Source organism: Hibiscus syriacus, unplaced genomic scaffold (genome assembly GCF_006381635.1).
Source record: "Hibiscus syriacus cultivar Baekdansim isolate YM2019G1 unplaced genomic scaffold, ASM638163v2 tig00004779_pilon, whole genome shotgun sequence".
NCBI lineage: Eukaryota > Viridiplantae > Streptophyta > Magnoliopsida > Malvales > Malvaceae > Hibiscus > Hibiscus syriacus.
In genome coordinates, this window is record NW_024062030.1 from 36,731 (window position 1) to 50,703 (window position 13,973).

General features: G+C 37.0%; 1 protein-coding gene and 1 pseudogene across 1 annotated transcript; one reads left to right on the forward strand and one right to left on the reverse strand.

Annotated features, from left to right (window-relative positions):
* Nucleotides 1-5,812: 5,812 nt before the first annotated feature.
* Nucleotides 5,813-7,401, reverse strand: LOC120197464 (annotated as a pseudogene).
* A 2,490-nt stretch (nucleotides 7,402-9,891) lies between these two features.
* LOC120197928 (probable pectate lyase 1) lies at nucleotides 9,892-12,808 on the forward strand. Its single transcript, XM_039199329.1, has 6 exons — nucleotides 9,892-10,137; nucleotides 10,597-10,653; nucleotides 11,169-11,252; nucleotides 11,478-12,120; nucleotides 12,209-12,312; nucleotides 12,399-12,808. The coding sequence occupies exons 1-6, from the start codon at nucleotides 10,040-10,042 to the stop codon at nucleotides 12,757-12,759; spliced, it is 1,347 nt and encodes a 448-aa protein (XP_039055260.1). The 5' UTR covers nucleotides 9,892-10,039; the 3' UTR covers nucleotides 12,760-12,808.
* Nucleotides 12,809-13,973: the final 1,165 nt, after the last annotated feature.

A 13,973-nucleotide genomic window follows, 5' to 3' on the forward strand; every position in this document is an offset into this window, starting at 1 on the left:
AAAATATTTAAATAAGATTATTATAATAATTATCTCTAAATATATGAAAAAAAGTATACATTATTTTAGGTCAATAATTTTTCATTCTAAATCCAAACTCAGTCCACATTACTCTTTACAAAATCCAAACAAACCCAAACCAAATTTAATTTTTTTTATAAAAAGAAAATTTATTTTACCGGATTAAATCAAAATTCATCAAGTTCAGATTAAATTATCATCTTAAATTCGAAGAGGTTACAAATTATAGTTTAGGTATATGTTTAGGAAAAAAAGTTTAAACATCTAACTAGCTCAAAAGAAATTAGTTTTAATGATTTTCTGTGTAATAAAGAATAAAAACCCACTAAAATGCCAAGCTAATGCTGTATGTAAAATGCAGGAATCACACATCAATTTTCATTTTTCTGGATTCATTAATGGAACTCTACTACTTCCTATTGAGTTATCATCTGCTGGAATTGTTTTTGTTTTACATTGGGGAGCCTTCACTTCAAATGGTTCCCACTCTTACCCTTCTTTGCTCTTCTCTTCTCTTTGCTTCAGCTGTGATCCAAGAATAATCTTGGGGTACTACAAATGGATCTTGAACATCTTCAATGTTGTTGTTGGAAGCGTAGATGGGCTCACGATAATTTATAACACTCAAACTTTTTATTTATACGAAACAAAATATGTTACAACGACACTCTCAATATTACAATACTACAATACTAGTTGCTGCTAGTTTACAAACTCACAAATATAGCTTTGCTAAGCTTTCTCACAATTCTCTCTATTTTTCTTTCTCTCACTCGTTATTCAATCTTTTCCTCACATGTATACATGCTTGCTTTGCTCACACACACACACACACATATATATATGTAATAAACCGACATTGAAGATTGTAGAAGCTGCTCAAATTCTCTATTATTGCCGCCTTACATGATGAACATATTTGCTTGTCTTCATTTGCTTTCATTAAAAATCTTTGCCAACATACTAGTGCATTGCCACATTATTTCCTTTGTTCTTAAGCATTAGCATAATTCCAAAAGTTGCTGCTATTTTATAATTTTTTATGGGACCACCTAAGCTTTCTACACTCTTCTTTGAGTTTGACTTCAACACTCCCCCTCAAACTCGACTTTCCATTCCAAACTTTTCTTTGAGTCGATTAAATATATATGCTCTCAATGATTTTGTGAAAATGTCTGCTAGTTGATCTTCAGTTCTGCAGTAAATTAATTCCACATTTTTGTTCTTCACCTGCTCTCGTATAAAGTGATACTTTGTATCAATATGCTTGCTTCGGCTATGAGAGACTGAATTCTTGGCAAGGGAAATTGTAGACTTGTTGTCGACATAGATTGTAATTGGTTATTCTTGTGCCAAATTTAGCTCGTGTAAAATATTCTTTAACCACATTGCTTGGCAAGTGCATGCTGCTGCGGCTATGTATTCTGCTTCACATGTTGAAAGAGCTACTGTTTGTTGCTTCTTTGATGACCATGAAAATACTACAAAGCCAATATGAAAGAGATATTCGGTTGTGCTTTTCCAATCGTCTAAGTCTCCCCTATAATCACTATCAGAATAACCAACCAGCTTCGAATTTTCTGAATGTGTGTAGAATAAGCCATGACCTGTTGTACCTTTGACATATCTGATGATTCTTTTTGTTGCACACCAATGATCTTGTTTTGGATTCTCCATGAATTTGCTTACCAATCCCACAGCGTATGTTATGGCTGGTCGTGTGATAGTCAGATACCTTAGACATCTAACGATGCTTTTAAACAACATCGGATTCACTTGCTCTCTTGTTGAATTCACGCTTAATTTGATTTCTGGTTCTGCTGGAGTGGCTACCGACTTGCAATCTTCCATTCTGAATTTTCTTAAAATTTCTTCTGCATACTTCTTTTGTGATATAAATATTCCTTCTTGCATTTGCTTCACTTCAACTCCAAGGAAGTATGCCATTTCTCCAATATATGTCTTTTCAAATTCTTTAGTCATAGCTTTCTTAAAATCATTGAACATACCTGGATTATTTTATGTGAAAATCATGTCGTCTACATATAAACACATGATCATGATATCACCGTCTTCATTTTTCTTTGTGTATAAAGCATGCTCGTATGGACTCTTCATGAACCCATTTCTCTGGAAATATTCATCAATCCTCGTGTTCTATGCTCTCGGGGCTTGCTTCAGACCATATAGAGTTTTCTTCAATATGTAAACTTTGTCTTCATGTCCCTTTTTAATGTATCCAGGTGGTTGCTCATTATAAACTTCTTCTTCTAGGTAGCCATTTAGAAATGCTGACTTCACATCCATTTGATAAATTTTCCATCCTTTTTGTGCTGCGACTACTGTGAGAAGTCTGATGGTCTCAATCCTTGCTACTGGAGCAAATACTTCATCATAGTCTATTCATTGTCTTTGCTTATAGCCTTTGACAACTAGCCTCGCTTTGTGCTTCTCGACCTTTCCTTCTTTATTAGTTTTTGTCTTGTAAACCCATTTTACTCCAATTGGGTTATGGCCTTCTGGTTGTCTTGTTAGCTCCCCTGTATCATTTCTTTCTATTGATGCAATTTCTTCATCTATTGCATTCCTCCATTTGTCATCTTCAACCGCTTCTTCGTATGTTATTGGATCATTGTTCACAAGTAAGCAGAAAAGTGAAACATTATTTAGTTCATAATCGTTGTACCTTTTTGGCATTCTTCTCTCTCTTTGTGGATCTTCGAACTTCTGTAGGAGGTGCTTCAGGATCTTCTATTATGTTGCTGGCATCGTTGCTGCTGCTTGAGGACGATGATACATTTTATTGAGGACCTTGATCATCATCTTCTTCATCTTGATTGATAAGATCGTTATCTTTAAAAAATAGTTCTTCAACTTTTTTTTTCTCTTTGCTCCATCTCCAATAGTCTGCTTCATCGAACTCAACATCTCTTAAAATAATTATCTTTTTGGTAAGAGGATTATATAATCTGTAAGCTTTGCTTCTTTCATCATAGCCAATGAAAATACATTTTTTCCTCTGTCATCGAGCTTCTTTCTGGTATGTTCAGGAACGTGGGCATATGCAATGCATCCAAAAATCTGGAGGTGTCCAATTCCTGGTTTTTGTCCACTTCATGCTTCGTTTGGCGTCATATACTTCACGTTTTTTATTGGACATCGGTTCAATAGGTAAACTGCACATCGAACTGCTTCAGCCCAGAAATTTCTCGGTAGTTGCTTGCCTTTTATCATGCTTCTCGCCATATCCAGGATTATGTGGTTCTTTCTTTCTGCAACTCCATTTTGTTGTGGTGTGTATCTGGCTGTCAACTGATGGATGATGCCATGCTTCTTGCAGAATTCTTCAAATAACTTTGATGTATATTCGCGTCCTATATCTGATCTGGGTATCTTCAAATATTCACCGCTTTGTTTTTCCGCCATTGATTTAAATTCTTTCAATTTTTCCAGCGCTTCTGACTTTCTTTCAAGATGTAAATCCAACATTTCCTACTAAAATCATCAATAAAAGTTAGGTAGTACCTGTTACCGCCAAGCGATGATATATCAAAAAGACCGGCTATATCTGTGTGTACTATCTCCAGCGGTCTTCGGGCACGCTAAGATCTATCAACTTCAAAGCTTTGTCTATGTTGTTTTCCTTTGATGTAAGCCTCACATAATTGATTTGGAGGGTTGATCTCTGGTAGTCCTTTCACCATGTTTGTTTTTTTATAAAAGCTTCAAACCAGAAAATCCAAGATGTCCATATCTTAGATGCCATAGCCATGAATCATCTTTGATCGCGGTCTTCATGCACTTGACTTCTCCCGACTCGATATCAATTGTAAAGAGACGATTTCGAGTCATATCAGTTTGGGCTATCAATTCTCCTTATTTGTTTTTGATGGCAAGCGAGTGATTCTTCATCTGCACTTCATATTCTTTTTTCAAGAGTTGACCAAGATTGATGATTTTGCATTTCAAAGCAGGTACATAATATACATCTGAAATATATTTCTTTTCTCCATTTTTCTGAGTAATCATGACTTCGCCTTTTTCTTTTAGTTCTACGTGCGAGTCATCACCGAACGTTTCTTGTCCATGGATTGCTTCATCTAACTTCACAAACAATTCCCTTTGACCACACATATGGTTACTGGCACAATTATCAAGATACCAAATATTTTTCTTGAATTCTTCATTTCCTTTGTAAGTGAGGAATACATGAGATTTTTCAATTTTTTCTTCTTGAGCTGCTGCTACATTATTTCTTTCTTCTTGTTTAGGAGCAGATCTACACTCATAACTATAATGACCATACTTATTGCAATTATAACATTGTACCTGGAATTTAGTTTCTTGTTGATATCTGCCCCTACCCCGGCCTCTAAATCCTCATCCATGACCTGATGTTGGATTGCTTTCACACATTTGATCGGTGTCATATGATCGGCCACCACGTCCACGAGTTCCTCGTCCTCCTCTGTATCTTCCACGATAACCATCACGATTTCCTCGACCTCGTGTATAGCTACTGCTAACTTCTTCTTCGTTGACATTCATCTTGCTTTGTAGAGCTTGCTCCAAATTTTCTGAATCTTTATTTTGTTTTATTTTCTGCCCATGGGCTTGAAGTGAACCCACAAGCTCATCGATTGATATCAGAGATAAATCTTTCGATTATTCGATTGCCACCACCACGTAATTGAATTTTCTTCTCAATGACCGTAAAATTTTTTCTATCACTCTAACATCGTCGAGTGATTCGCCATTTCTTTTCATTTCATTCACGACCGCTTTCACACAGCTAATATAATCATCGATGATTTCTGTATTTTTCATTTTTAACATCTCAAACTCAGCTCTGAGAGTTTGTAAGCGTATTTTTTTTTGCTTTTTCGACACCTTATAGAGATTTTTGCAAAATCTCCCATTCTTGTTTTGCGGTTTTCGCATCAGAAATTTTTTCAAAGGTAGATTCGTCTACTCCTTGAAAAATAAAGAACAATGCTCTTTTATCTTTTTTCTGAGATTCCTTCAACACCTTCTTTTCTTCATTGGCCAAGGCTGTTTGTGCTGCTGCATTTTCAGGCTCGGTGTAACCATCCTCGATGATATCCCAACAATCTTGGGAGCCTAGTAACGCCTTCATTTGAATGCTCCAATTGTCGTAATTAATAATTTTTTTCAATCTCGGGATTTGTGGTTGAATCATATTGGACATCTTTTCCACCACGTTAAACTCGAACCAAGCTCTGAGGCCACTTGTTGGAAGCGTAGATGGGCTCACGATAATTTATAACACTCAAACTTTTTATTTATACGAAACAAATTATGTTACAACGACACTCTCAATATTACAATACTACAATACTAGTTGTTTCTAGTTTACAAACTCACAAATATAGCTTTGCTAAGCTTTCTCACAATTCTCTCTATTTTTCTTTCTCTCACTCGTTATTCACTCTTTTCCTCACATGTATACATACTTGCTTTGCTCACATATACATATATATATATATATATATATATATATATATATATATATATATATATATATATATATGTAATAAACCGACATTGAAGATTGTAGAAGCTGCTCAATTTCTCTATTATTGCAGCCTTACATGATGAACATATTTGCTTGTCTTCATTTGCTTTCATTAAAAATCTTTGCCGACATACTAGTGCATTGCCACGTTATTTCCTTTGTTCTTAAGCATTAGCATGCTTCCAAAAGTTGCTGCCATTTTATAATTTTTTATGGGACCACCTAAGCTTTCTACACTCTTATTTGAGTTTGACTTCAACAGTTGTTGCAGTTGTGATTGGATGAGCTCGGCCGTTGGTACGGCGCCTTTATCCACTGAAACCAAGATGAACCTATCGGATGTGTCATCATGGTGGGGCTTGAAGGGGGCGTGGCGAACTCGTCTATCGATTGTAGTTCTTCGAACTTAGTGAAAGAAACTAATACTCTGATTGTTGGAACAACTGGGATGGCAACCTGAGTGCAACAACACTATTTTTAGTATAATTGATGAGACATCTATGACCAGCACATATTTGAACATGATAAAAAAGAACATACCTTGACGGAGAAGGTTCCGGCCAGAAGCTTTGTAGTGAAAAGTTCTCTTAACCAGCGAATCACCTTGACTTTGTTCGCAAGAATGTCTAGAAATGGCAGGACTTCTTCAGTTTGAAGTGAAAAGTTTAGAGAAATCCAAAGAACAAGCCTTAATCCTTTCTTATACTCGTTCTCCTTGCCACTATCCCGATGCCAATCACCACTCTTATGATCATTACTTCCCACAATTTCCACAGAATGTCCACCGGGTTTTATCCGACTCCTGGAATGAGAGTCTTTGAGTAAGTTGCTCACTTTTTCATCTACGGAAAAGGAACCTTTGGGCAGCACAATCTTTCTGTGTGTTTCATGCTTTGGCTCCCGTTTCCTCCATCCACCAAACCATCCTTTCTTTTCCTGTCTAGTCTATACAATTTTATAACCATTGGTGTCCTCAATAAGAATTATCCTAGACTCGTAACGACTATGACAATGCCCGATAATGGCATCGTCGTTTTCATTGTATATTTTCAAAGAATCCAAATTAAGAGAAACTTCAAGTTGTTTCCTTTCATCTTATGTCAATATCTCATCGAGCTCTTCACTTTCTGTTTGGTTCTCATTTGAAGCTACGAAGAACTCATTATCCGTCACGGCCCCAAGCACCCTTCTAGATTTGATGCTAACAATGACATTGTGCATATCATACACCTTAGCCTTCCAGGAACCCACCATTTCAGTTTTCTCTTGTCGTCTCCATGTCACGTGTGGCAAAAGAACTGCCTGCATCACATCTATTCCGGGCCGGAATATAATAGTTTGAGACATTGCAACCACTTCTTGTTGAACCTCTTCCTCTGTTGCTTGAGAACCAGCACCATCGAAAGCATTTATCACCTATCCTTATGCAAAATCATACAAAGTGATCCATGAGGAACCTTTCCATCTTCGGATCTATTACCAAGAAAAATAATCTTCAGTCCATCGCTTCGGACATCATACCCTATGATTTTTGGAGTGGTCGTGAAATAGGAGGGTAAAGTATCTGATTTCCGTTCTTTGGTCAACGACTTATGGTTGTGGAAGATTGATTTAAGGAGAAAGCTTTTTGAGTGGGAACGTGGATTATGGGAGGAGTTTATGGGTGTGATTAATCGTGCAATCGTTGTTCGCCCTGTGTCCGACAGGTTAATATGGATCGGATGCCCTTCATTCTCTTACACACCAAGTAGTTTATGCTCAATTGTTGCTAGGGGAGATTCTATTGTTGACAAATTTTGGAACCTTGTCTGGTCTAACCTTGCGCCACCTAAAGTGGAAGCCATCGTCTGGAGGCTGCGATGCATAGAATCCCGACGTTGGTTGAGCTTGCGAAGAGGGGTTTAGGGAGTGTATGGTCAAGCCCTTGTGTGATTTGTGGTGAGGAGTTAGAGTTCGTTAGTCATTTGTTTTGCCATTGTATGATAGTGTGGAAGTTTTGGCAGCGGTGGTGCAGGTTATGGAACGTTGTTTTCGTATGCCCTGGTTCTTTACGTGCTATCATTGTCCTGTGGGAATCATTGTCGGTGCACTTATCTGTCAAACCAGTTTGGAGAATGGTTTTTTACGGTATCATTTGGTCAATTTGGCTTGGTAGAAATGATTGTATTTTTAATAACATTAGCTGGTGTGATGACATGATTTTTACTTTAGCTTTGCAAAGGATTGGTTTTTGGTGCCATTGCAAATGGCCTCAGAGGTTTATTTCACCTTCGGATTTTTTCAGGTTCTATCCTTCTATTATTTCATCCTTTTTTGGTATATGATTCATTGTGGTTCGGTGGTAGTTTGCCCTGGCTGGATTTGGGTCGTTGGCGTTCTATTATTGTTAGGGGTTGTTTGTTTTTAATTGCATATGTTGTGAGGCTGAGGGTGTTTGAGCATCAGGGGTAGTTTTTGAAAAAGGTGTTTTTGGCTTTGTTTGCTGGTTGACTGGTGGTACTAGGTGAGGCGTTGTTTTGTCTGGTTTTAGTTGATGTTTTGCTGGGTGTCGTTTTCCTCGCTCTGGGGGCTTGTTTGTATTCTCCTGTTCCTTTTAGGTTGATTGCGTTTGTGGCGCATTATTGTATGATTTCTGTAGTTTTGATGTGCTGGTTAATTAAGCGATGAGCGATGGTGTGTTGTTGCTCCGTTTAAGGCCATTCTGGTTGTGCAGGGCTGCTGCTGTAGGGACTGTTATGTGTATTATGCAATTGTTATTTCATTTCCCATAGTTGGTTGTAAGATTTTGTTATTGCTGCTGATATGTGTATTCTAGCATGTTCACTCTAAATCTTACTCTTTTTTCTTGATATAGATTTAGGAAGGTTTTTTAACGATAACTTGAGTTGTGACATACTTTATATATTTCGGTTATTTAATACAAAGTAAACCCCTTTTAAAAAAACAATAATCAATTTTAATAAACTTTAAAAGACTTTTATAATAATATAATAAATTTAATAATTATTTTATAACCTTCAAATAAAATTATAAATATTTTTGAAAGAAAAATAGACATACCAAACAAAGAGCTCGTTATTGTACCTAACAACAACCATGTGATGTGAGAAAAAAACTTCCAATTTCGTACCGTCTATTACTTCAATCTTGTTCTTCAAAGGTCGTGATTGGCACACACGTAATCTATGAGAAGTTCTATCGTGTGACATCTTAAAGTTAAAATAAGGTTTTATGTGTTTTTATTATTTAAATAATAAAATTAGTAACAAAATTACTTAAAATATTATTATTTTACCAAAAAAATCAATTTTTTTAACATTTTCGGTAAAAGTGCTCAATAATAACAAAATCGGTAGAAAAAATAACAAAATCGATGGCGTTTTTCCAAATCCGGTAAAACACCCAATAATAACAAAACCAGTAGGAATAATAATATTTTCGGTCATTTTTTACCCTTTTTTATTTAAATAATAACAAAACCGATAACGTTTTGTTTAACCGTATATTAAGACTGTCGAACATGACCATTTTCAGTAATCCAATTCTACCAATGTCCCAATTAATTTTCAATTTTTCTATATTTTAAAAAGTAAAACCTCATTTTAGTTATTTATTTATTTTATAATTAAAATAACACTATTGTTTCAAAATCGGAAAATCAGCAGGAAACAGTGCCGCCGTACAGCCGCGTAATATCTGATGTGGCATTATTCACCCATAGTTAAAATTAGGGTAAAGTCAATTAGAGGTTTTAATTGTTTAATTTTAAACAAATTAATTGATCATGTTAAAATTTAATTTGATTAATTAATTGATTAATTTAAAATCGATCAATTAATAATTAAGTTATTTTTTAAAATTGGGTTAACGATTAATCTGATTTGAAATTGATTAGTTTATCAAATTAACTGAAAATGATTAATATTTAATATATATGGATATGCTTTTATTATAAAATGCAAAACTCTTTTAATTTTACAGATTTAGAACCGAAAAAAATATATATAAATAAGATTGACAATAAAAAATAAAAATATATTTACTAAAAATAACAAGAAATTAATTTTATGAGAATGTTATTAGATAACATTTAGAGTTTTTGATATTTTGAGTAAAATATAAAATAATTGAGAAATTTTTAACCGTGGTTAAAGGATGTGACTTAAGAAAGGGAGAGAGGAAAACAGTTAGTGGCGGTTAGGTAACTTAGGTTTAGGTATTACATTGGTTAATCCAAAACCTAACTTTGATTTTGTATTTTGGGTTAGGCGACGACGCCGTTTCTTCTTTTCTCCTTTTGCTCGTCGCTCTATAAAAAACCGTTTCCTTGGAGCTTGTACTCTGACTCGCCCTGCTTCTTCTTCTAATACAACTTTTCTTTTTCTTTTCTCAGCCTTTTCTCTTTGTTTTCCTTTCTTGTCTGGGTTGTCTGTTTGGATAGTGAGAGAATTTTTGACTACAGAAGAAGCAGAGAAAGTTGCAATGGCGGTTACAAACAAGTGGGCTTTCGCCTCTTTAGCTCTTCTATTTTTGCTTCTTGTCGGAGCAATGGCCACTGCACGGACCGGCAACGCTTCCAGGTTTCTCTCTCTCTCTCCATCTCTCAGTCTCTCTTTTCGAACTTCAATTCTGAAGCTTTCTTTCTCTGCTACTTTTCATTTTCTTTTCCAATTCCAGTGAAAGAACGAAACAGAGTCGCCTCTGTTTATTTAATGATGCCGGATTTTTCTCATGCCCAAATCATTCTTTTTCCTTTTTTGTTTACTGGAACCGAGCAATAATCCAATTCATGTAAAGTATTCATTAGCTAGATTTTGAAATATAGTTTTGGAAAACGAATCTCATTCGCTAAAAGGAAACTGTAGTTTGATTTTAAGGAATCCATTATATATATATACTTCGAAACCTTCATTAACGCATATCAAATGAGATTTCACTGTACATTTTCAATATATAAACAGAAAGTGCCTCGCCTCTTTTTTTCTACTTGTTATACATTTTCTCTATTAATTTTTGTGTATATTTATCACTGTTTACAGCAATGTGGAAACGGAGAAGGAGCAGAGCTCAAAGAACTCAACAACTGCAGCAGCTAGGTAATCCACTAGCTTTCACTTTCTGTAAAAAAAATGATCATCTCATCTCAGCCGCCGTTTTGTCCTTTCGTTTACGTTTTCCGGTTGAACTGTTGGAGAAATGATGACGGTTACCATTTTATCCATCCAAACAATAAATTAACGACTCCCTAGCTGTTGAGATCCAGATCCTTGGATCCTAACCGTTTATTCCATCGCTACACTCCCTTCTCTCTTTGGTCAGAATAACAGAATTACCCTCCAAAACGGAATACGAAAGTACGTTTTGGTCATTTCCACAATCCTCGTCGGTGGTTCGCTCGCGTCTTCTTGTTCCACTACCGTTCTTTCCACGGTTTTGGGAGTCTCGGTGAACCTGCAGCTCTTGAGCAGTGTACTTGCTGCTGTTTTAACTATTTACATACTCGCGTTTAGAGATCGACACGTGTCTAGATTAATTTGTGGAAATTAATAATAATAAACATTATTTTATTGTGCTGCAATTTAATTATGACTATTTATTGGGTGATTTTCAGGTCCGAAGAGGTTGAGCCATTGAACGAGCATGCTGTTCCTGACCCAGAGGCAGTAGCAGCCGAGGTCGAATCTATCATTGCCATGTGAGAGAAATTTTATTTAATTATGTTAAAATATAAAATAATCATTAAAGTCATTGCATGTTGTTAATTTATCTCCACCGACGATAATTTCCTCTCCTTAACAAAAACCAGAAATCATAATTATTTGTTTACTATGACAGCTTGTGATTTTATATCATGTTCTTGTTAAATGTTGAGAGTAACATTTGATAATAATGGCTGCATGCACATTTGACATGATGGCAGGAATATCCGCAATGTGACTGAAAGGAGGAATTTGGGGTTCTTCACGTGTGGAACCGGCAACCCCGTTGATGATTGCTGGCGTTGTGATGCAGATTGGCAGAAGAACCGGAAGAGACTTGCTGATTGTGGCATTGGTTTCGGAAGGAATGCTATCGGTGGGCGTGATGGGCGTTTCTACGTTGTCACTGACCCTAACGACGATGACCCTGTTAACCCGAAACCTGGAACCTTGCGTCATGCCGTGATCCAGGACGAGCCTCTTTGGATTGTGTTCAAGAGGGACATGGTGATTCAACTGAGGCAGGAGCTGATTATGAACAGTTTTAAGACCATTGATGGTCGTGGGGCCAATGTCCACATTGCCAATGGGGCGTGTATCACGATCCAGTTTGTTACCAATGTGATTATCCATGGTCTTCACATCCATGACTGTAAGCCTACTGGCAACGCCATGGTGAGAAGCTCACCGTCTCACTTTGGGTGGAGGACGATGGCTGACGGTGATGCGATCTCCATTTTCGGTTCAAGCCACATTTGGGTTGATCATAACTCCCTCTCTAATTGTGCTGATGGTCTTGTTGATGCTGTCATGGGCTCAACTGCCATTACCGTCTCCAACAACCACATGACCCACCACAATGAGGTAAATATCTGCTCTCTGCATTTACTTTTATCCATAGTATCCTCATTAATGGCTAAGCTAACTGTTTTGAAACCGTGATTAAATGTAGGTGATGTTGCTAGGTCACAGTGACTCGTACACAAGGGACAAACAGATGCAAGTGACCATCGCTTACAACCATTTCGGAGAGGGACTGATCCAGAGAATGCCAAGGTAATCCGCCAATCAATTTAAAGGCCTTTTGATATGAAAGGAAGTAAATGGAATTTGACAACATATTTTGTTGTTGATAAATGCAGGTGTAGGCATGGGTATTTCCATGTGGTGAACAATGACTATACACACTGGGAAATGTATGCCATTGGGGGAAGTGCAAACCCCACCATCAACAGCCAGGGTAACAGATATGCAGCTCCAACAAATCCATTTGCAAAGGAGGTTACTAAGAGAGTGGAGACACCTGCAAATCAGTGGAACAACTGGAATTGGAGATCAGAAGGAGACTTGTTGCTGAATGGTGCTTACTTCACTCCATCTGGAGCTGGAGCCTCAGCCAGCTACGCCAGAGCCTCAAGCTTGGGAGCCAAGTCCTCCGCCATGGTTGGGGCCATGACTTCCAATGCCGGCGCTCTTCCTTGCCGCCGAGCCAGACAATGCTAGTATCATCTCAATTAAATCGGCTGAAAATCAGCCATTTCCCATTATTCTTTAAAAAAACATTAAAGCACTACCCACCAAAATATCCATCCATTGTTTGTTGATTTTTTACCTATGCCTCTGACAAAGTGTACATTTTTTACACATTGTCATTATGTTGTCTCCCTCTCTGTCCCTGTTTGTCAACCTGTTTTATTTTCTCAACCTCGGCCTGCTTCAGCTCAAGTAAACCCCAAAACAGCAGGTGCGGAAGCGTTGTCCTTCCCCCTCACCCCCAAGTTTCTCTCTGGTCACGCTCAGTTTTACCAATCTTAAAAAAAACATCCTTTGGTGTCCACATACTCTTGGTCATTTGGGTTTATAATATAGGATTGAATGATTTTGTGAATTTTTTTCTTCCTTTTTCACCCTCAATTGTGTCTAAGCTTACAAAGCAAAAGTATGAATGTAAAACCGGGGAGTTATATAGTCAAATAGCATTTGATGTTTCTTTTTGCTTGTACTTTTGGTGGGAATTCCGGTTGTGTTGGTTTGATGTGGGAGGCAATAGGAAGGGGATGCATTCAATAATATTGATTTCACTCTTTAAAATGCGGGAGGCACCGACATGAGCAATAATCAATGACTTTAGTTTCCCTTTAGCTTTTACCTTGCTCTTACTGTCACCAAACGATTAAAGCCAAGGCCTACCCCCATCGCTTTAAACATGTAAGGATTTAAAAGCATCCAACTACCCTCAAAACAAATATCAATGCATATAATTTAGAGACAGTAATTTTTTATATATGTAACAATTTGTATTGCCATCTCTAATGTAATTCGAATTTAATATCAATTTAGGTGATGAAATGTAAATATCAATGCAAATTAAATTTGAGCCTGCCTCGTGACAAATCTCATTTAAAAATATAAAAACAAAAACCAAAGTATTGAAAGTGGGAGAGAGGCAAAAGGCAGAGTCACGTGGAAGATGGGGAGTGGCGATGGGACCATTATTACCTTTCTCTTTCTCCTGCCCGACTTGCACTGTTGCACATGCTCATAGCCTCTCCACCATTATTCATTCCAAGATTTAATTTGCATTCCCAACGCGTTGCTTCGCTGTTTCTATATTCTCATGGTTTTCAGAACCGGACCGGTTAACGAACCGGTCATATTATCAGATCACTGATTCAATCGGTCTGAGTGATCGAAAGAATCGGACGACGTCATAATTA

Coding starts and splice junctions, on each gene's coding strand:
- LOC120197928 (XM_039199329.1), top strand. CDS start 10,040: ATGGCGGTTACAAACAAGTGGGCTTTCGCCTCTTTAGCTCTTCTATTT. Junction 10,138..10,596: donor CGGACCGGCAACGCTTCCAG/GTTTCTCTCTCT, acceptor CACTGTTTACAG/CAATGTGGAAACGGAGAAGG. Junction 11,253..11,477: donor GTCGAATCTATCATTGCCAT/GTGAGAGAAATT, acceptor ACATGATGGCAG/GAATATCCGCAATGTGACTG.